We start from the raw sequence: 24,175 nt of genomic DNA, 5'->3' as shown, positions 1-24,175 counted from the left end.
CCAATTCTGTGATTAAATTAACGCAAATTAGGTCAAATTTAGGAGAGCTTGCAATATTTGTAATTAGCGCAGATTAGTGCTGTTATGATACTGGAATTTCAGTACCAACGTCGCTTTCCCACTAACATTTGAGCCATATTTCTATCACAGATATGCCTTGGACCAGTTCAAATTCCTTCTACGTCATCTTCATTGCTTTATATTAAATGGCATTATATTTGCGTACAGAAACTGGTCATCTAGTGTACGATACTTCAAGTTAGTGTGTGGCTTGTTTTAGATGCGTCATATGACATTATCGCAACACGCATTCAGCCAAAGCCTATAAGAACAAGGCTATGCTGGTAGGGATGCAACAATTAACCGATTTCACTATTAACAGCAGTTTAATTTGTCACGGTTAATTAATCATAAAGGCTTCTCAACACCGTATTTCCGCATGGAACAAAACTGCTGCAACCTAAAGTTATGCCAATGTGCACTAGTTAAAGTTCTGAGCCTGTAAACAATACGCACGCACATTGGATCAAAGGCTAATTTTAACTATGGCTGAGAAGGGTTTTAACTAAGGCCATTCACATATCACATCTTTGACGTGCACAAGTTTGTTATTTCCAATGGAGGCATGTGGTTTGCGTGCATATTAGTGCCTTTCAGACAGGAGTTCAACAGTCTTCGACTACATTTGTTCTATTTAAAAGGGAAATACTTAACTAATACGATGCTTAAATTTCTATTAGACAAAAACTATTTATTTATTTTTGTTCTGTCATTTATTTTTAATGTAAAATTATTACTTATGTTTAAATGCTAAAAACATTTTTCATTTATTTTAAGTCTAAAAATTAATGGATAATATTCTTTCTTTTTTATTGTTATTTTGGGATGTATTCATTGGTTACTAATAACACTTTAAAATGTAAGAAGTTTTCATGTGATTTTCCTAAACTAGTAGTATTTTGAAATGAAAGAACACGTAATAATCGTGATAACTGTGATTATTCCTCAGACTATAATCGTACAACCAAAATCTCTAACTGTTGCATCCCTATATGCTGGTTGTATAGATAACTAAAACGTTAACGTTTTAACATGATCTTTTATAATGCTGTTGATGACGAGATTTTAACAGATCATTTAGTGTCATTTACGCGTCAAATATGATGCAACACACTTTATGTTGCTAATAGCTAAAAACGTTGTTTCTTTCAGTATTACCATTCCATAAATTGAAGAGACCAATGATTTTTGAGCTCAAAAAAGTAATGAAGAACTAATATGTGTTCGCTTGTGTGTATTTTCAAAGCAAAATACGAGAAATGCTGCAAGAATTGCTTTATATTCAGAAAATTGGCCACCAAATCAGTCATTTTTGACTGTAATAATTACACATTTTGATAATTGGGAGGTCAAATTTTAAAATGACAAACTAAATTCCCTGATATTCCATGACTTGGGACAAAAAACTCCCTGAGTTAAAATTCCTTGACTTTCAATGATATAAAAAAAAGTTTATTAAAGCGTGTATTGTGAACTTATGAACCCTAACGCCTTTGTGATTGAATGATAAAGAATAATTTAATGTAATGTTATGAAGGTTTACCATGACGCAAATTGTTCTAGAATATGATTATCAATTGCAACTTCTGTGGATGTAGGTGTACGTAGATTGCAAGACTATCATCGACTGTTTTCTCAGAGGACGACAAGCTGACAAAACATTGCTGCAGCTCTGATACAAGTTTTATTTATGGAGTAAATTTAAAAGGGTGTTCTGTGTTTGTCTCATAATTTGTCTATGGAAATGTGTATATTCAATGCAAAGTATGAAGCTGATGTGTCAGTTCTTGTCAAGTGACTTCCGGTACGCTCGCAGCATTCTTAAAAGTTAAGAAAATTTCAAGTGGGTGCGCCTGGAAGGTGCGAGCGCGTCACTCCCAAAATGCGCCGTAATCCACGTGCCTCCATTGGAAACAATAATTGACTTTATATGGACATTAAAATGGTTTACAATTTAAGACAAAACATTATTGAATTTAAGACTTTAAGGCCTAAAATTTTGCTTATATAAAATTTAAGATATTTTTAGGACTCTGTGAACACCCTGTCCCTAAGACTGGCCTCCTAAAAATCCTTATATTTAGTGTTATGAAGACATTCCAAAGGCATTACAAAGCTCATTCCAGGGTGTTGATATTATGCATTAAGGGGAGGGGCTATGATTTTAGTCATGAAAGCACATTTGGGAAATAACAGATTAGTCATAACAATGGGGAGAGAGAGAGAGAGATGTGTGTGGGCAGGAGGAACGGAGAAAGCGTTAAACACAAAGCCAACGTAAATATTGAAGATGAGAGACATGAGAACGAAGGCGGAGAGAGAGGAAAGAGAAATGAAAACAAAAAAACGGGAACGTGTGGAAGTTCACTCACTAAGGTCCTCATCATCAGTGGCATCCTCCATACCTTTCCCTCCACAGCACAGAACGAAGGGGGTGCGGCGCTCCACCACGGCCCGACACTGCACACACTTTTTCATCAGACTCGCACAGTCTGCAGGACACACACACACAGACACACGCGTACACGCACAGAAAGCAAAGGATTAGCTCCCTTATCCCTATAACCTCACTGTATGACATTTAATTTTGGGACTTATCATTATGATAGGGAATTATCAGCATGATCAAAAGCTTGTTCTATTATAATTTTCCAGTCATTTTAATTAAATAAATACTCTTTAAAGGAATGCTGATGTCTATAGACCAGAGTTCTCAAGATGGCGACAGAGACCGCATAATAAGCCCTTAAGCCTGATTTATACTTCTGCATCAGGTGACCGGCGTAACCCACGGCGCATGCAACGCGCGTAGCTGTGCATTTATACTTCTGCGCGCTGTCTCTGTCGGTCTGCATTAACACTTCCAAAACGCTAGTGGGCAGTGAGGTGTAAATGTTCCTCTGTGTCGAGTTTCTTCGCTGCTTTTTTGCTTTTCTTGAACACTTCCAGGATGTACAAGTGGCTCAAACTCGCTCATTTTGAGGCAGGAACCGGCGGACGTGCAACAACTTTAACTATGAGGTAAACACAAAACAAAACTTTCCATCCGGAGCTCCTTCACGGGACTCCACACTTGTAAACAATCGCTCGCGCCATTCGCGTGGCTCTCGATCCCGCCCAGACTCGTCAGCGATACCAAGCCGACCAATCACAGAGCTTACGCTATGCGTCGTTGCGACGTGTAGTTATATTTTTCGAGAGGTGCACGTCAGTGACGGCGACGGCCACGGTGAAGGGCTATGCGTCAGCGCCCTAGCATACGCCGACGTTTGACGCAGAAGTATAAATCAGCCTTTAGAGTAGAAAAGATGATAGTAATTTCTAACTACAGCTGATCCAAACATTATTAAACAGGTAAGTGACATTCTAAGTCGATCTCTCTTTTATATGTTGCAGTGCTGTATTTATACTATAGTGAATGTAGTGTATTGAGTGTAAGATGGAACTCTTATATTAGGAATGTATGTATTTTGTGTTGGCCACCTTTTGTATATCCATGAGTAACTTTTTTGGTTGGCCGTCTGTTTGTTTCAAATCAGTCAACTGTTTTCATTACTGCTGATGAGTTTAGTAAACAGAAAGAAAGAAGAAATTCCCGCATGTGTTTAGCGTTTGTCCTCATCGCAAACACAACAGTAATAAAGTTAATTGTTACAGATTTTCAGCATTCTTTAAATAATCTTATTTAGTGTTCAACAAAATACTTATAAAGGTTTGTAACCACTTGAACCATCCCTTTAAGGGGCTAATTATATTCAAAAATATTTTTCTAAATATATTATTATTCCAAACAAAGAAAAAAAAAAAACTTTCTACAGAACAAAAATATGATATGAAATACTGTGAAAAATGTCCTTGCTCTGTTTAATATCACCTGGGAAATTTCCTGTATATTACCTAACATTATCCTGTCAAGCCAACTTGTTAAACATAAAAAGAAATAGTCAATTGCCACAGAACAGTAGGATGCAGCCTGAGGTAAAGCCAGAATAAAACGAAAAAAGAGGGTCTTGCTGACAAGTGAAGAATGTATTTAAAGAGAATGAAGCTCAGGGGATCAGACAGGAGGGATGTAAGCTCAGAGCAAACTATTCCTCACCTCTAAGACATTTACATCAGCTCTGAGCTTCAATAAATGCAGGATTTTCCCAATGTAGACTACCTGACAAAAGTCTTGTTAATTCCAGTTGTAAGAGCAACAAATAATAACTTGACTTCTAGTTGATCATTTGGAAAAGTTGAGAAGGTGGATTTTTCTGTTGAGCTGCATCCCAATCATCACAAATACTGCAGAAGACCTATTGGGGCCCGCATGGACCCACGATTCTCACAGAAATCAGTCAAGTTTGGTGAAGCAAAAATCATGGTTTGGGGTTTCATTCAGCATGGAGGAGTGTAAGCGATCTGCGAAGTGTATGGCAGGGGTATGGCTGAGGTATCAAGACATTTGTGCTGCCCATTACATTACAAACAACAGAAGAAGTCAAATTCTCCAGCAGGATAGCGCTCCTTCTCATACTTCAGCCTCCACATCAAAGCTCCTGAAAACATAGAAGGTCAAGGTGCTCCAGGATTGGCCAGCCCAGTCACCAGAGATGAACATTATTGAGAATGTCTGGGGTAAGATGGAGGAGGCATTGAAGATGAACCCAAAAAAAGCAGAGGCCTTTGCCTTTCATATGAGCCACTTCTGATACCAAATGATCAACTAGAAGTCAAGTTATTATTTGTTGTTCCTAAAACTTGGATAGGCGACAAGACTTTTGTCAGGTTGTGTAAGGTAAGGAAAAAATCTCAAATCTGTCAAACTCATCCCTTCCTATTAACAGAGACATCAAATACAGTCACTAATAATAAGATGATCAGAAAAATGTGGCTTTTCTTTTGATAACCTAATGACAAATGAACAGATGTCCTCAAACTATGTCTGATTCATCCGTATCCTATTCTTATCCATCTAGAAGCATGTCTCTGTATCAGAGTCATGTGAAGTGTGATATTCTGACAAGCCAGATGACAGAAAGAGCTGTTTTTCATATGGGATGACAAGGGAAGAGGTGTGGAGAAAACCGACTTACTCTCACAGGCGCACATGTGACCACAGGGCTGGAAGAGCACCGCTGCCTTTTTATCAGAGCAAACTACACACTCCTCGATCTAGGGGTGAGCAATAGAAAAAAGGTTAAATGTGTGACCCTGGACCACAAAACCAGTCTTAGGCGTCAAGTTTTTGACATTGAGACTTATACATCAGATGAAAGCTGAATAAATACATTTTCCATTGATGTTTGGTTTTGTTAAGAGTAGGACGAATCGGCCAAGACACATGAATTGGTACTGAAATTTTACAATCGTTAATTTCTTGCTAACATTTGAGGACTGATGAGCACAATGGGTCAAAAATATTGACTTTGGTATTAATTGGTACTAAAATTTAACAATCGCCTATTTCATGCAAACATTTCAGCACTGCTGATGAGCACATTGGGTCTATTGGCTTTGGTATCAATTGGTACTGAATTTACAATCGCCTATTTCACGCAAACATTTGAGCAATGCTGATGAGCATGTTGGGTCAAAAACATCAACTATGTTACCAATTAGTACTAAAAATTACAATTGTCCGTTTCACGCTAACATTTGAGTGCTGCTGATGAGCACATTGGGTCAAAAGTATCAACTTTGGTATCAGTTGATACTGAAATTTTACAAACGTCAATTTCACACTAACATTTGAGCACTGATGAGCACACTGGGTCAAATGTATTGACTTTTGTATCAATCGGTAGTAAAATTTTACAATCGTCCATTTCATGCTAAGATTTGACCACTGCTGGTGAGCACATTGGTTCAAATCGACTTCGGTATCATTGGTACTGAAATTTTACGATCGTCCACTTCACACTAACATTTGAGCGCTGATGAGCACATTGGGTCAAAAGTATTGACTTTGGTATCAATTTGTACAAAAATTTTACAAGCACCCATTTCACAGTATAATTTAAACAATGCTGATTAGCACAATGGGTCAAAAGTATCGACTTTGGTCTCTGTTGGTACTGAAATTTTACAAACGTCAATTTCACATTAACGTTTGAGCGGTGATGAGCAAATTAGGTCAAAAGTATTGACTTCGGTATCAATTTGCACAAAAATGTTACAAACACCCATTTCATGATAACTTTTAAACAATGCTGATGAGCACAATGGGTTAAAAGCATCGACTTTGGAATCAATTAATACTGAAATTTAACATTTTATTCCCAGAGATGAGTTTCGGCTGGAAGGGCATCCGCTGCGTAAAAACTTGCTGGATAAGTTGGCGGTTCATTCCGCTGTGGCGGCTCTGGATTAATAATGGGACTAAGCCACAGGTGTCAAACTCAGTTCCAAAAGGGCCGAAGCCCTGCACAGTTTAGTTCCAGGAATTGAGATTGACACCCCTGGACTAAGCCGGCAAGAAAATGAATGAATTAACATTTGTCCATTTCAAGCTAACATTTGAGCACACTGGGTCAAAAGTATTGACTTTGGTATTAGTTGGTAGAGAAATTTTACAAATGTAAAAAGTGTTTCAAAGTCGTGTCGATCAGCTGATCTGTCAATGAGCTGACATATGAGCAATCCATTGATAGACACTGCTTTGAAACTGATGTTATTTGTCAATCACAGTCATTTCTGCTGAAAACGTGAAGACAATGGCCAACTGGCGATATTTAAGAACACGCTCAATGCAGATGTGGACGCTTTTAAAATGTCAGTAGTCAGTAGAGTTTTTACAACTCTAAACTTTACTTAACATTTCAATACATTTTGGCATAAAAGAAAAATCGATTGCCAACAATACACCTCTGGCTTTGAAGTTCAGGATCACATATGACACATTAGAATACATGAATGAAAAACCACAGAAACCACTGGCATTCTGTACCTTAGTTCTGGACTGAACCTGTTCCTTGCAAATAAGACACTTCTTGACACGAGGCGAGCAGAGAGAGCAGGTGGCGATATGACCACAGGGGCCAAAAAGAGTGTCTCTTTTCATATCCGAGCACACCATGCATTCCTCCAGAGTCTCATTATTACTGTTTAGAGACGGGCTTCGAGAGCCAACCTGCCCGCTGCGGGTCAGAGAGAATGAGAGAGAACAAAAACACTTTGGTACACACTTTAATATAAAAAAAGTGTAAAGCACAGAAGGAGAGGAGATATTAATCAGTAGCAAAAGCTTAACTAGATCACCTAGTAGAGCTAGGAATGGATAGACAAACCTTGTCTTCTCTTTGTGGCATTTAGCTAGGGCCTTGCAGAGGCTGGGGTCAGGACACAGGTCCAGAGGGGACTGGCCCTTCTTATTACGGATGGTAAGGTCAGCTCCGTTGGCTGCCAGGAAGCAAGCAATAGAGGCAGCGCTCTTCTTCTCAGCCCCCTGAGTGCCCAGTCCCATGATCAACTGTGAAGGTACAACACAAACACTCAGTCAAATACTGTGGATTAACATCATCATTAACAGCTTCAATTTGCCAATTAATGTTTGTATTTTAAAATTAAAACATACATTTAAATATTTATGTAGACTTCTGTTTAATAAAGCATTTTAAAAGACTGTCTTTTAAAGAGTTGGTTAACCTACATTATTAAAATTACAGATTTGTACTGATATAATATATTGTCTAGGTTGCCTTAAACATTACAGCACTAGCAGTGTTTATTAAATTCATGCAAACACATTATATTTCTCATAACGGTATCACTTAATTTTCAACAGAGAAGTAAATTGTTGACTCTCTCGCCAGAAATAACTCAAACTGATGCTCTCAGGTGTTGTGTGATTGGCTGTTTGCTGTGTTGTTGTGACGTGTGCTTGGTTGTTTACTGCACTTGAGTGTCTTGAGATTGGCTGTTTGCTGCGATGATGTGTAGCGTGATTGGCTGTTTGATTAGTTGTTTGATCGACTAATGTGTCGTCTGATTGGCTGTTTGCAGCACATGTCATAATTTAAGCTGTAGGTCACAAACAAATATTTGCAACTGATATGGATTAATAGATCAGGCATATTTGTATGATCAAACCCCTCTGTGGTGAGTGACAATTACAGTGATAATGGTACTAAAGGGTCAGGAGTGCCAAAACTCCATCCTGGAGGACTGGTGTACTGCAGAGTTTAGCTCCAACTTGCTCCAATACACCTGGCAGGAAGTTTCTAGTGCACCTAGTAAGAACTTGATTTGCTGGTTTGGGTGTGTCTAAGGGTGCACTCACACTATGTTATCAAACCGTGCCCAGGAGAGTTTTCTGATTTGTTTGCTCAGAATCAGGCCCAGGCATGCTTCAGTTGGCCGGTCCTGGCCCGGTTGGAAGAGGTGTGCCAAAGCGCGGTTTGATTGGGCTTTGGTGGTACGCTTGTAGTGTGAGTGCAAAGTGTGCCCAAGCCTGAAACTGAAGACGCAACGTCACTTTTAAAGGACCGTTTCAAATGAATTTATTAATCATTCTTCACAATGAGCTGTCATAGTTTAATAAAGACGCAAACCCCTCATTGCACGACAGCTGCACCTTTATCAAACCTCCTAACACATGCAGCACGAGGACTTTTTTGATAATTTCCAAGCATCAAAGGTGGTGGATCTGGTAAAATATTTGACTGTGTCACTGCATCCCAAAAGACTAAATCAATATAACTAAAGCAATCTTCATTGTGCCAAGCAAAATGCAGTGTGAGTGCAGGTCGTCAGGAAAGAGGGGGCAATCATGCTTCGGCAAGGTTCATGGCAACTGTGCCAAGTGCGAGTACACCCTAATTGTGGTTTGAGCTAAACTCTGCAGGGTACCGGTTCTTCATGACTGAGTTTGGCCACCCCTGGTTAGGCCCAATCCCAATTCTACTCCTTACACCCCATTCACACAGGGCTTCAGCGTCAACGTTTGACTGAAGGCGTGTCTGAAGTTGGTGCTAACGCGATCGTCATAGCAGTGTCAGCCAATAAAATTCAGTCAGCAATAGGCCACTGTCTAGCTGGTGTATTTGCATACAGCGATCTGATTGGCTGACGCTTCCATCGGCGCTTGAAAAGTTGAGCTAGTCCCAACTTCTGCAGCGAACAACGCCTCCGAAGCGGCGCCGACAAATACACAATGCAGTTCGGCAATGGCTGACGTCAACCGACACCCCGTGTGAATGGTGCGTTAGCCCTTACCCCTCGTTTTGCGCGTTCACGTGAAACGGTAGAGGTGTCCCAATTCTCTTTAGCTTAAAGGTGTAGGGACCCCTTCGAACTGAAATTTTTCAGGACCACATTCGAAACCCAGGGGTAAGAAAATTTCCCAGAATACACTAGCCATAACAGCAGGATCGCTGCACCCATAAGGAGAGCCACAAATTACTATTTATTTGTCAATATTGCAAATTTTTACAACAGACGAGCACATGTTTAAACCATCATGCTTTAAAAAAATTTAATAAATAAATAAAAATAAATAAATAAATAAAAGAAAATAAAACCTGCAAAATTTCGCTATCTATAATCCCTAATAAATCCATAACAATAACTCCTGTACAGTCGTTTCACAACATTCTGACACTCGATGACGCTCAAACACCCTGTCAGAAAAGTCTGAGAATGGGGTTTTTACAGTGTCTGCTATAATAGTAATGTTATTTTTTGTGTTTACACTGATGAATATGGCCACTGTGTTAAATGCACAGTATAGTTACGCTCTTATTGCCACATTATATCGTCATGATATCTGCCTTCAGTGATTTGCTGAAGATAATTACCAAAAAATAACATAACTGGAATAACTACAGCAGACGCGGTCATCTGATCTCATATGAAGCTAGAGCCTGCGATGACATATGACTATGTGTGCAGCTGCAATGCTGTTCCAATTTTCAGGCGTAAATATTGAAGCCCTTCACACTCTGTTTCAAGGGCCAAAGGGAAGAGGTACGGGTACAAAAATAGAATTGGGATTGGGCCTTAGTGTGTTCACGTTCATCTTTTTGGTCCAGACAAATCTAGACACATCCGACACAAGGTAAAAACACAGTTGGTGCTAGTTCTTTGGCATCAGCTTGGTGTGTCCCAGCCTTACTCTACATCCCTCAACTGGTTTTGTGCAACAGGCCACAGAAGTGATGAAATGCTATGGAGCACATTGAGCTGAAGAAGTGGGCAGGTTTCTGAATACTGATGGCTTCGGTGGAGTGTTTTGAATGGATGGCTCGCCTCTCCATCTGCTGCATGTGGTAAGTGTGATGGTTTGATAGGGTGGAGAGATTTGTCACACTGTTTGTGTTAATAAATGGCAGACGGCTGGCCTGGAAGCAGCCTCCTGTCACACAACGCTTGATTTACGACAGTCATGGAGAGGCGATGATGTGAACTGGCAGGGCTGGGGTCAGGCGTAAAAGGAGCTACAAAAGCTGTAACAGATAGGGTTGAGCATCGTCAGTCTGTCTGGTGTCAGACATTATAGTGTGACTTTCTGACAGCGGATCCACAGTGCATTGATAGAGAAAAGTGCTAATGAAGATAAAGAAAGGCTGCGGGATGGGAGGTCGCCGATAAGTGCTGCGGGATGCTTAAGGCTATTAAAGTGTAACAACAGCAGTGAAGAGAAAAACCTGCAGATCAGTAGTGATGTGATGTATGAGCTGTAGCCAAATTACAGAGTTTGCAAATATGTCCCGTCTCTAACTAGCATTTTTTTAATCATACAAAGACATTATCCCAATAATAATAAACCTAAAAACTAAAGTATCTTTGATCTGTCCTTTAAACATAAGAGAAGGCTTTGAATGAGAAGCATGAATGTTTCAATATTCTAAAATCTAGTCTCAATCATATCACATCTGCAAAAAAAAATCTCATACCTGCAAAACACAATTCACATTTACAAAATCTAATATATGAATTAAACATTTCCCCAAATAAATTGGATTTGCATATTTATGAATTGTGTTTTGAATTTACGAATTGTGCATTGTGTATTCATCAATTGTGTTTTACATTTACAAATTGGATTTGCGTATTTATGAATTGTGTTTTGAATTTACAAATTTAATTTGCATATTCATGAATAGTTTTGTATTCACGAATTTTGTGTTGTGTATTTATAAATTGTGTTTTAAATTTACGAATTGGATTTGCGTATTAATGAATTGGGTTTTAAACTTACGAATTGGATTTGCATGTTTATGAATTGTGTTTTGAATTTACGAATTGCATTTGCGTATTTATGAATTGTGTTTTAAACTTACGAAGTCGATTTGCATATTTATGAATTGTGTTTTAAATTTACGAATAGAATTTGCACATTTTACGAATTGTGTTGTGTGTGTTTATGAATTGGATCCGTTTCCCGTACTCTAAAAATCCTGGGTACTGAGGACGGACGGCGTAACCGTAGTAAAACTTATGCGGTTTAAATCTAAAACGTATTAGTGTAAACACGGCCTTAAAATTTAAAGACTTAACCAGGTTATTTAGGGTAATTGGGCATATCATTGTATAACAGTGGTTTGACAATTGAACATAAACATAGCTTAAAAGGGCTAATAATATTGACCTTAAAATGGTTTTTAAAAAATTAAATACTGCTTTTATTTTAGCCAAAGTAAAACAAATAAAACCCTCCAGAGAAAAAAAAAACATTATAGAAAATACTGTAAAAAAAATTCTTGCTCTGTTAAACAATTGGGAAATGTATTTTTTTTTTAAAAACTGCATGACTGATAAAGTGAGACCGATCACATCACCGGTGCACTCTATGAGGAGCTCACTCTCTACACTGTCACAATTCGCTCCATTTACCTGCGAACATGGTATTCATTACGTTTTAAATCTGCTCTAATAGAGCTCATAGGCTCTGTAATTCTATTGCCATCATTGTGGGAATAAATTACTGGGAACGAGCGTACAGTAAATGTCTTGATTAGGGCTCATGTCTGCCAAAGCTGTCTTCTTTCGGCTTGCTCTCCCACCCACTCAATTTTCCTCAAATATGCAATCCCATACAGGAGGAAGTGATAATCAGGGGGGAACGTCTCACCTGAAGGATGGTGTAGTGTACAGACGGAGGACTGCAGTGGAAGTGTGGCTCATTGGGCCGGTTACTCATGTGACAGCAGGGAAATGGCTCTTATAGCAGAAGACGATCTATCATTGTTAACACTGGAAAAAGCCTGTTCAGTTGTGGAGCATCTGCCCTGCCTCCGCGTTTTACTGCTCATCTTATGGCTTTTGTTTGGCGGGGACTTGAGTATTTGACTTAAGAGTGCAGTTATTTTATAAAAGGGTGCTTTCCAAATTAGGGAAACCATACCAAGTCTGCTTGAATGGTGGTTTAGTGTATTGTTAATACACCTGATCATTTTTTAACTGTTATATTTTATATTAAATAGTATTTAATGTAAATACAGGGTTCACAGAGCTGGTGTGATGTTCTTTTGATATGCTTAAATGTGCTCATATTAAGGTCTTTATATGTGTCCTGTGTGCTTTCCCAAACCCCACATATACATACACTCACTGGCCACTTTATTAGGTACAACTTACTAGTACCGGGTCGGACCCCCTTTTGCTTTCAGAACTGTCTTATTCCTTCGTGGTATAGACTCAACAAGGTACTGGAAATATTCCTCAGGGATTTTGCTCCATATTGACATGATAGCATCACACAGTTGCTACAGACTTGTCAGCTGCACATCCATGATATGAATCTCCCGTTCCACCACATCCCAAAGGTGCTATATTGGATTGAGCTCTGATGACTGTGGAGGCCATTTGAGTACAGTGAACTCACTGCCATGTTCAAGAAACCAGTCTGAGATGATTCACAGTTTATGACATGGCGCGTTATCCTGCTGGAAGTAGCCATCAGAAGATGGAGACACTGTGGTCATAAAGGGATGGACATGGTCAGCAACAATACTCAGGTAGGCTGTGGCGTTGACACGATGCTCAATTGGTACTAATGGGCCCAAAGTGTAGTTTGAATCACAGTGCACATGCTAGCTAGTCGACGGTGTGCTGCTCGTGTGCTTTGATTGGTCCTTCAACAACCCGTCTTTACATGGCCATTGAAATGAAAGGGTTTTATAGCGCATAGCATTCTGCGTCTGCTCCTTTCAGCTCATATTTTCTCCCGTTTTTTTATTTCAGCCAGCAAATAAATATTTGCCTGATAATTTTCGCAGCTGAAAATTCTAAGCATCCCTTAAAAATTATAATACATTTCATAGGCTCCTATATCATCTGTAATCCTTTTTGAGTCTATGCAGTTTTAATAAACAAATATTTATATTTACAACACATGCAGCATATTAACATTTATCGTGGATCTATTTAGAATTGCGAAAAATTTCATGAAAACACCATTTCTAATCAAGTGCACAGCAGTGAAAGTGTGCATCAAACTCACATTCTATTCATTTACTGAACACCTCTAACCTTTAGACACTTCTCTGTACGTACTGTGTTTTTGGAGGGCTCCCAGGGTTCCACTTTGCTGACGTCCTGCATGTCCTGAAGTTGGCGCAGCTGGGACAGCGTGTGGTGACGCAGGGCCTCGTGCAGTGGCGTGTCTCCGTCCTTGTCTTGAACGTCTAACTTTGCCTCGGCTCTTACCAAAAGCTGGAAACAAGCACACAGGACTCAACTTAAACCTTGTGTTGTTAGCAGTGCTGATTGTAACGCTCATATTTTCAAATAGAACAAGCTTTCAAAGGGATAGTTCAACCGAAATGAAATATTCTGTCATCATTTACTCACCTTTTACTTCTGTTCAATGCAAAAAAGTTGTTACCAATGACTTCAATAGCATGTGTTTTTCCTATTTTGGAGTCAATAGCTTGTTCAAAATATCTCCTTAAGCGTTCAACAGAAGAGAGACTCAAAGGCTTGTAACCACTTGAGAGTAAATAGTAAGAACATTTCATCACCTTGGAATTGAAAAAGTATAAGGTTCTATCTGCGTTCTAAATGATTTTGAAATATTGAGTTTTTGCGTTCCATAGCAAAGTGTGTGTGTAACGTTTGTTTTTTTTAAATAAAAAGTCTTAAAATGTAAACAACTTATAATAAAACATCCCATAATGTAAATAAATTTTTAAATAATTTTTAAATTTAATTTAATAAGAATACGTCAATAACTCAATTTTGACTAAAATGTCAGATAGAACCTTATAATTCTAAGGTGACGATTTTTATTTTTGGGTAATCTATCCCTTTAAGGGGCTCATAATATTCCCCCTAGCAGTTTTTAAATTATCTTACTGATATATTATTATGTCAAACAAGGAAAAAATGACTTTATGCAGATGAAAAATATAATAGGAAATACTGACGTTCTGTTTAAAATCCCTTGGTGGAATTCCAGTCTGTTACTATTACAAATAGTAAGTACATTTTTCATATTTTGCGTGAACTATGACTTTAATAACATCTGAAGCATTCCAGATTTCATCATTCCTTTAATACTTGTGAATTATTATACTTTACAAAATATGTATTATTAAAAAAAAATGAACATATATTTTGAAATACAGGAGGAAAAACATGATTCTCATAGAAATCAGTCAAGTTTGGTGAAGGAAAAATGATGGTTTAGGGTGACATTTAGTATGGGGGCGTGCGAGAGATCTGCAGAGTGGATGGCAACATCAACAGCCTGAGGTATCAAGACATTTGTGCTGCCCATTACATTACAAACCACAGGAGAGGGTAAATTCTCCAGCAGGATAGCGCTCCTTCTCATACTTCAGCCTCCACATCAAAGTTCCTGAAAACAAAGAAGGTCAAGGTGCTCCAGGATTGGCCAGCCCAGTCACCAGACATGAACATTATTGAGGATGTCTGGGGTGAGATGAAGGAGGAGGAATTAAAAGATGAATCCAAAGAATCTTGAGCTCTAGGAGTCATTCTTGGTGGCATTCTTTGCCATTCCAGATGACTTTATTAATCAGTGATTTGAGTCATTGCAGAAATGTATGGATGCAGTCCTCCAAGCTCATGGGAGTCAAATATTCATTCTGTTTCCACTGCAGCAGGACTTTATATTCTATACTGCACATCATTTCTGTTAAGTGACAAGACTTTTGTCTAACCAAAGACAGACCTTACTGTCCTAATTAAATCATTAAAAGTCAAAGCATGAACATATATTATTGTGGTAAAAGAAGCGTAGAGTCTAGAGGCCTTTGCCTTTCATATAAGCCACCTCTGATACCAAATGATCAATTAGAAGTTACTATTACTATTCTTTTAATTTATAATTACTACTATTTGTTGTTCCTAAAAGCTTAGATAGGCAACAAGACCTTTTTCAGGTAGCGTACACTTTAAACACTCAAATTTGCATTTCGTTCTTATACAAAGTGCACATAAAACATACTTTAAGAAAGAATCATATTAGTTTGTTTTCTGTTAATGCATTAAAAAGTGTAAATAGCATGATTTTTAAAAAGTGCAATTAAGCAAAATGTTTACCACTTGTGTAGTTTACTTTATAATAAACACATTGAAATACACTTAGGATGTACTATTAGTATGCATGTTATTTGTGCTTTAAACATACTCTCTGCATTTCAAGTGCACTTGTAACATATTTTTTCGTTTTTATCTGGGAGGCCATACAAATATACCACATGTGCTTAGAAAAGACTAAAACTGCACTGCTGTCACATAACCACAAGATGGCGCATCCAATCAGCATCCATTGCTGCTCCCTGTACCTTTTCCTGGCAAGGTCCAGATTGCTCAGGACTAAATGAATTGAATCGGAGGGGATAAATCTGCAGCAGGACTCCCTGCATTTTAATCTCAAGACGGAGCACTTAGCTACATTGCTTCATTGATGCGTTGAGTGGGAAGACTGAGCGCTGGGGTGAGGGGTGCAGACGTCAAACATTGAAAAAAAAAGGAAAGAAAACAAACAGAACCGAAGCTACTTACTCGCACTATCTGGGTGTGCTGGCGCTCCACTGCAAGGTGTAATGCCGTCTGCTGGTTAACATTCTGGACGTCCAAATTGGCATTTCCCTATGGAGGAAGAGCAAATCAATAGGGTTGTCCTTTAAACTCATTCTTATGTATATAAATGCACTTGTTTTAGTGTGTGTTACATGCTACATTCACTGAAATTCAGTGTCCTCAGGTACTGAAGATGAATCACCTTCTAGTCCCGAAGGTTGTGCGAGCTAATGGTGATTTGTATTCAGATATTCCCTGACTGAAAGCCCATAGCAACATCTCTCTGCATTTACTGCAGTGCAGCTCTACTGTGGTTCGTGGGCTTTAAGTCTCTGGCGTGAACCTTTTTTTTTTTTTCTTTGTCTCTGCCTCTCTTCCATCATGGCAGGTAGTTGACAAAAGGCTGGCGCAGCGTTCTCGTAACGCTGCTGGAATGTTGCAATAACATTATTGCTATGCTGTGATATATAACGCTGAGCCATAGTGTCATGCGTGTGAAGGTGAGGAGCCAAATCCACACGCGCAGAATGAGAATCACTGAACTGGAATCTGCTCGACTTGATAACACTGTGTCCTTGCAGTGTGTAGCATTAAACACATTTTGAACGCATTCGCTAGAATAGAATTATTAAAATTATTATCCAAAAATCACTTTTGTGAAGGGTTTACACACAGTTGGGTGGCAGCAGTGTGTGAATAACCAGCTCATGTTGGTGAAAATGTATTACTTTTATTTCTTTATAATCAGACTTGATTAAAAACAGTCTGCAGAAACGCTGTGATTGACATTCTCCCTTTGTACGTGTCATCAACGGTGGAAAGCCCCGTTCATTAATCACAATTTTTTTTTATAGGCAAGGCAAGTTTTTTTATATAGTGGCAATTCAATGTGCTTCACATAAACAGAAATGAAAGAGACAAGTATAAGAAAATGAAAACAAATAATAAAAATTGATTCAATAAAACAGATAAAAATGTGTTAAAATGTGTTATAAAAGAATGAAAAAGAAGAGAAAAACATAGTAGTGTGATCTGTCGGACGTAGCACAGTGCTCATACAGTAAAGGCACAGCTAAACAGTTGGAGCACATCTGATCATGTCTGTAAGCTGATTCCAGCAGCGGGGGGCGCTGTTAGTAGCTGACAGCAGTCACCCTGGTTTTACTGAACTCTTGGAACTTTTAGTTTATATGATCTTAAAGATCTGAGTGATCTGTTAGGTTTGTATTCAGTGAGCAAATCTGAAAAATTTAGGTCGTAGGCCATTTAGTGATTTATAGACAAGTAATAATACTTTAAAATCTATTCTGAATGTATCTGGGAGCCAGTGTAAAGACATGAGGACAGGTGTGATGTGCTCTGATTTCCTGATTCTGGTCAGAATCCAGGCCGCATCGTGAGCTGCAAGTGTTTGACTGTCTTTTCAGGAAGGTCCGTGAGGGAGCCGTTACAGTAATCCACCCTACTGCTGATAAAAGCATGAACAAGTTTCTCTAAGTCTTCACTGGAAACTCGGCATCTGATTCTTGCAACGTTTTTGAGATGATAGTAAACTGATTTACTAACTGCTTTGGCATGACTATTGAAACTCAGATCTGACTCACACCAAGATTCTTGACCCTTACTATGCTAGTCTTGTTTCTGAATCTGCCACTATGCTGACAAACAGGCATTCATAACTCGGCCCTCTTTAAAAAAAATCTCATTTGAATTTAAAGCAAGTCACCAAAAAAGCACAATTAGGGGTAACACTTTGAAAAAATTCAGGTGGCTTGAAAAAGCCAACATACTGTTATACTACATGAACTTACTCTTCTTCCGTCTTCTTCTTAGACTATTTTAAGAACGCATCTCCTCTTAGACCATTTATACTACAACCACCAAACTAACTTTAAACCTCACAACTATACTGAATTAAGTTGCTATATCTTTTCCGACTGATCCGACTTACTGTTTTCAAAAAACTTGGAAAAGTCCCATTGACTTAACATTGGACCAAATTTGTGACCTCATAACCTTCTGCCAGACTGTCATACATACTTACGGTTAGGCTCATTTAACTAAGACTACCAATCTACCAATCACTGATGACATTTAAAGTTACTAGCCACTAGCCACACCCTAGCAAGCACTTACAGCACCCTAGCAACTGTCCCATAGACTACCATTGTAAAAAAAAAAGAAGCTGCCATTCACTTTACATTGGACATACTAACACCAGACCAATCCATACTAGAAACATACTAACAAACATAATCAAACAAGCAGCATGCTAATTCATACTAAATGCATGCTTACAACATGCCAGTTTATACTAGAAACATGCTAGCAACATGATAATTCATACTAGAACCATGTTAATTTATGTTAGCAACTGCCAAGCAACTACTCAGAAGACTTTAGCAAACCGCTTAGCAACACCTTAGCAACCATCTAGAACAGGAGTCTCAAATTCAAATTGGTGGGGGGACATTTTCAGTGACTGCCAAACGTTATGAGGGCTGCTGTAACTCCCGTGCAGAGACTTTCAAAGGTGTATGTGCTGAAGAACCGAAAGAGTAATCTTACTTTAGAATATTATTTATACTTAATGTTAGTACATGCATCCAGAAAGTATTCATAACGCTTCACTTTTTATGTTAGAGCCTTATTCCAAAATAAATTACGTTTGGAGAAAAGCAGACACCGCTCATCACCAGGCTAATACCATGGTGGCAGCATCATGCTGTGGGGATGTTTTTCAGCAGCAAGAACTGGAAGACTAGTCAGGATAGAGGGAAAGATGAATGCAGCAATGTACAGAGACATCCTGAATGAAGACTGAGACGACGGTTCGTCTTCCAGCATGACAATGACCCAAAGCACACCACCAAAATATCAATAGAGTGGCTTCACAACAACTCAATGAATATCCTTGAGTGGCCCAGCCAGAGCCCAGACCTAAATCCTACTGAACATCTCTGGAGAGATCTGAAAATGGCTGTACACCATCACTTCCCATTCAACCTGATAGAGCTTGAGAGGTACTGCAAAGAGGAATGGGCAAAAATTCCCAGAGACAGGTGTGCCAAGCTTGTGGCATCATATTCAAAAAGACAAGAGGCAGTAATCGCTGCCAAAAGCGCATCAACAAAGTATTGAGGAAAGGCTGTGAATACTGATGTCATGTGACTTCAGGTTTTTTGTTGGTAAAAATGGGCAACAATTTCAAAAACTCTTTTTCCACATTGTCATAATGGGGTATTGTGTGTAGAATGTTGAGGAAATAAATGAATATAATCCATTTTGGAATAAGGCTGCAACATAAACAAATGTGTAAAAAGTAAAGCGCTATGAATACTTTCCGGATGCACTGTAAATACATTAATGGACCACTATTCTAAAGTTGAAATTTGTCCTGACTGATTTGGTCCAATGAGAATTACATTACAAGCAAACTCTGTCAGCTCTAATGATGTTAGATCAATTAGATCATAGGTCTCAAACTCAATTCCTGGATGGCTCTGCACAGTTTAGCTCCAATCCTGATCAAACACAGCTGATGCAACTAATGACGGTGTTCATGACTCTTTTGAACACCTTGACTTTGAGTTTAAGACGTATGAATAAGAAGTTTTCAACTTTCCTATTTAATATGGGGTGTTGATACAGTAAAATGTGTGAGTGTTAGAGCTGCTGACCTGGTGAACTAGTAGCTCGGCCACCTCCACATGGTTGTTGAGCGCAGCCAGATGAAGAGCGGTGTAGCCATCGTCCTTCTTCTCGTCCACTATCCATGGCCGTGGCAGTTTGGAAAGCAGCACACGCATGGCACTGCAGAACAAAGATCAGAATACAAAGTTTTAGCAATGGACAGAAAAAAATGACCCAATGAACATGTTATAAGTAAGAGTACATGGAAACTGCAAGCATAGAAATCTGCATATTTCTGTGAATGGCACCGAGAATCAAACGAGTATGATAAATTGATATAAAACCACAAATCTACAGGGATCGACAAATCGTTTTCTAGCACCTGCTCAGATCTGCAGAGCAAAACTTGGAGCCTGACCTGGAATCAGCAGGTAGGACCACGACATATGTTCACAACGCAAACGGGAAGCTGATCAGAAATTGATGCAGCTCCTATAATAAGAACATGAGGTAACAAGTAAACCAGAAAAGAATTAGTGGAGACAATCTATGACCACGAGCTGAAAAACAGGCAGAACGGTGACAATGTACAAGATAAGAGTAAAAAGGATGGCTGCAATAAGAGAAATAGAACGGTAAACAAGAGAAAATAGAGCAATAAAGGCTAATAGAGCACTTTAACAATGACTATTAAAGAGGAAGAATATCTTGAGATTTCTAATTGGTGATACTTTAGGATGCAAACCTCAAAGGCAAATGTACTCACGTTAGCTCAAATGTTTCGAAGAATGTTAAAATACAGAAAAAATAAGCAATTTTAACTAGTAAGACTGTGTGTGCTGATACAACAGCACTACTACTTCTCCACGTCTAGAAGAACCGGAAGCAGTGGATTCAATTATTATTAAATATTTACGAATATTGGCAGAGCATTTCTATATTTGGTTTTGTTGCAAATATTTCTAGCGAATTTCTATATTTGGTTGCATTATGAATATTCACAGCACATTTTTATATGTGGTTGCGTTGCTAATAGTTGCAGCGCATTTCTAAATTTGGTGGCGTTACGAACATTGGAAGCGCATTTCTTTATTTAGTTGCGTTATGAATATTTTGCAGCGTATTTCTATATTTGGTTGCGTTATGAATATTTTGAGCAAGTTTCTATATTTTGTTGTGTTGCAAATACTTGCAGCGCATTTCTATATTTAATTGCGTTGTGGATATTTGCAGCAAGTTTCTACATTTGGTTGTGTTGCGAATATTGGCTGCGCATTTCTATATTTGGTTGCATTGCGAATATTTGCAGTTTTAATACTTGGTTGTGTTGCGAATATTTGCAGCGCATTTCTATGTTTGGTTGTGTTACAAATATCTAAAGCAAGTTTATATATTTGTGTTGAGAATTTTTGCAGCGCATTTCTATATTTGGTTGCTTTGCAAATATTTGTAGCGAGTTTCAATATTAGGTTGCGTTACAAATATTTGCAGCACATTTTCTATATTTGGTTGAGTTATGAATATTTGGAGCACGTTTTCTATATTTGATTGTGTTGCAAATATTTGCAGTGCATTTCTGTATTTGGTTGCAGTGCAAATATTTGCAGCGCACTGAACATTTGGAGCGCATTTCTATATTTGGTTGTGTTGCGAATATTTGCAGTGCATTTCTGTATTTGGTTGCAGTGCAAATATTTGCAGCGCACTGAACATTTGGAGCGCATTTCTATATTTGGTTGTGTTGCGAATATTTGCAGCGCATTTCTATATTTGGTTGTGTTGGAAATATTTGCAGCGAGTTTCCATATTTGGTTGCTTTGCGAATATTTGGAGCAGGTTTCTATATTTGGTTGTTGTTTACGAATATCTGCAGCCCATTTCTACATTTGGTTGCATTGCGAATAAATGCAGCAAGCTTCTAAACTCACAGCGCCATCAAATTACACCTTTGTTTGTTATGAATACATTCCATCAAGCAGTGAAAATGACATATTGTCCCTTTTAAAAAAAACTCGGAGCTTAAGACCAGCTCTTAAATGTAAAATGTTTCTTTGACTGCATTGAAAAAAGCCCCACTTGCTGACTGCAACACATCCAAACCCCCAGAAAACTGACACACACAAGCAATCTCACAATCAGTTTGTGATGAATCAAGGTAATATCACATCACTGTGCTAAAAAAATGCAGGGTTTGCATTTTTAAAAGAACTTGAGTGTTAAGGGACTTCTTAAGCTACCATTGATGGAATAAGCGGAAACAGATGAAGAAGCATCGAAAAGAAGAGAAGAAAGAAATTGATGAACGTAATTTCAGAGATGAGGAGGATTTGTGGAAACCTCTGGAGTGCCACTTATTTTTCTTTTTTTTGCTGCAGGGTGGATTCTTGTAAACCCAAAGCCAGTCTCCAGTTTCCTAGGTAGTGCAGAGGAAGAGCATCAGCTCAGTACACATTTGGAGCGCTGTGCAGCAAAGCAGCAATACTGCAGTACACACAGCGCGCATTGCACATACGCCCAGTTACATCTGTATACCTGAAATACTCACGCCAGTATGTGGGCATGTAAATAAGGTCAATACCAAAATGGGCAAGATGAGATAAAGTTTCCACACTTCCATTAAGCCACGTGAATCTCTTAAGTGTAGTAAGTTGTGGAGCAATTGGTGCATTGTCTAGAATTGGGTTTAACATGCAGTGGTGGAAATGTTAGGTAGTAGGCAGTGCAGAAAATGACTGGCACTACTGCGCCCTTTGTGTAAGCGTCAATAAGATGGACGGGTGCCAGTAGGGCACTGGTGTTGTGACTTGCAAATCCTTCCAGATGCGGTGTAGATAGACAGGCTGCCTACCACGGTGGTGGAAATGGGCAGGCATTAATATTAATGCAGCTCGCTGGCACCACTGCATTGCAGTCAACTTTTTTTGTGTGTTGAGGAGGAGTTCAAAGAACACTAAAAATATGCAGTCTGTGGCATAAACCTCTTGTAATTCCTCCTTGGTAATGATTCGCTCTACTGTGAACAAAAGCAAATCGAGATGATGAATGGCTTGGAAACCTTGATATCGACTTGACATAGGTAAACAGTGCCTATATAAAGAGAATGTAGCAATGAGAGCACTTGGGGCAAATGGAGAAGTGAAAGAAAAGGCAGGAGGAGAAGTGAGGTGAAGGAGAAGCATGATGGAACTGGGTCACCCTGTGAGATACGAAGATCCCTCAGGAGCATGCAGACGAGGCCTGTTGTCTCAGGTAGCCACATGGTAATTTGTCATAGGCTTGGAGCTCACTGTTACTAGGAAGGAAACGGCTAATGCTACCTTACTGCAGCACAAGTAGGTTGGTGGCAGCACAGTTCAATGGTTCAGTGCAGCAAAAAGTGAAGCGACTACGTAGGGGAGGCCTAGAAAAAAAAAGTGGAGCTGGAATCAAGGCACTAAAAATCGTGATGTTAAAGGGCCATGAAACCCCCTCGTTTCAGCAGGGTGTTTTCACACCTCCACTTTGGAAAAAGTCAGAAAAGTGGGCGTGTCCAGCTCTGTTTAGGGGGGAGTGTCGGAGGAACTAAAGTGGGAGGGTGTGGGAGTGTCTATTTGGGCACGCGCGAGTTTCAGTCAAAATACACACACATGAGAAAGTGATGGTGTTTAACCTACATGGACATCTGTAGTGGAATTATTTGCCAAATTATTAAATGGTGGACTTTAACTGCAGTTTGGCTCTTTCATTCAGGGAATTCATTCATGCCCCTCGCGACAAACGAGATATTTGATTCGAGGATCTGCTCTAAGCGTGTATTTTTCATGCAATGTTTGACACCGCACGGCGAATGAGAGAAAAAAAACCTCTGCATTCCCGGAAACTTAGATGCACACGGCAGGTAGCGTCAGAAAGCCGCGTGTGTTATTCCGGTCACAAAATGCGGTGCTAACCAGTTTGCACTCAGTGCAATAGTTAACTTAATTCGATACGAACAAACTGAATATACAAAGAGTACTGATCGCTCACTTACCAAATCTGTAGAGACAGGACAATCACCAGCAACTAGAGCCGCGTCTTTATGAAGAGAAGACTACATCCGGAATCCGTATCTCAGCGTTTGCAGATGAGAACAGCTCTCAGGTAAACAATAATCCCCCTTAGACACGTAAGTTATTGTTGTGGAGCGTCGCATACACTGTTAATCCACACATGAGACTGAGCTCTCACAGAGAGAAAATGAAAACGAAACTTAACGGCAGCAAACTATAAAATCAACACTTCACGCTTGTTTTGCCAACACAACGTGGCGTCTCTGTGGTGTAAAGACGGTGACACTAATGAATATTAATGAAGTTGCACAATAGAGCGCGCTGATTGGTTTGAACCAAGCTTTACTCATGCATTAATGCATCACACTGTAAGACGTAATAAGACACACTCTGGCACAGACGTCCAGTCTGCACGCTGGAATACACGCTATTATGTCATGACCGTGACGCAGCTTCAAAAATTCGTTTCAAACAGGAAG

General features: G+C 39.1%; 1 protein-coding gene and 1 long non-coding RNA gene across 13 annotated transcripts in view; one reads left to right on the top strand and one right to left on the bottom strand.

Moving 5' to 3' along the window:
• mib1 (MIB E3 ubiquitin protein ligase 1) overlaps window positions 1–24,175 on the bottom strand; it is an 88,121-nt gene that overhangs the window by 7,472 nt on the left and 56,474 nt on the right. For 6 of the 12 annotated variants that reach the window (XM_009296844.5, XM_009296845.5, XM_009296848.5 and 3 more), the window contains 7 exon segments: window positions 19,716–19,848; window positions 16,018–16,104; window positions 13,540–13,698; window positions 7,332–7,513; window positions 6,992–7,181; window positions 5,139–5,217; window positions 2,433–2,552 (listed from right to left, as the gene is read on the bottom strand). In XM_009296844.5, coding sequence (XP_009295119.1) covers window positions 2,433–2,552; window positions 5,139–5,217; window positions 6,992–7,181; window positions 7,332–7,513; window positions 13,540–13,698; window positions 16,018–16,104; window positions 19,716–19,848 — 950 coding nt within the window. 12 annotated transcript variants of the gene reach the window in all.
• LOC141377730 (uncharacterized) lies at window positions 16,100–19,815 on the top strand. Its single transcript, XR_012390310.1, has 2 exons — window positions 16,100–17,011; window positions 17,297–19,815. It is a non-coding gene; the product is annotated as an uncharacterized lncRNA (long non-coding RNA).

Source organism: Danio rerio, chromosome 2 (genome assembly GCF_049306965.1).
Source record: "Danio rerio strain Tuebingen ecotype United States chromosome 2, GRCz12tu, whole genome shotgun sequence".
In the NCBI taxonomy this organism is placed as follows: domain Eukaryota; kingdom Metazoa; phylum Chordata; class Actinopteri; order Cypriniformes; family Danionidae; genus Danio; species Danio rerio.
The sequence above is the reverse complement of the archived record's forward strand: the minus strand, read 5'-3'. Positions and strand labels throughout refer to the sequence as shown.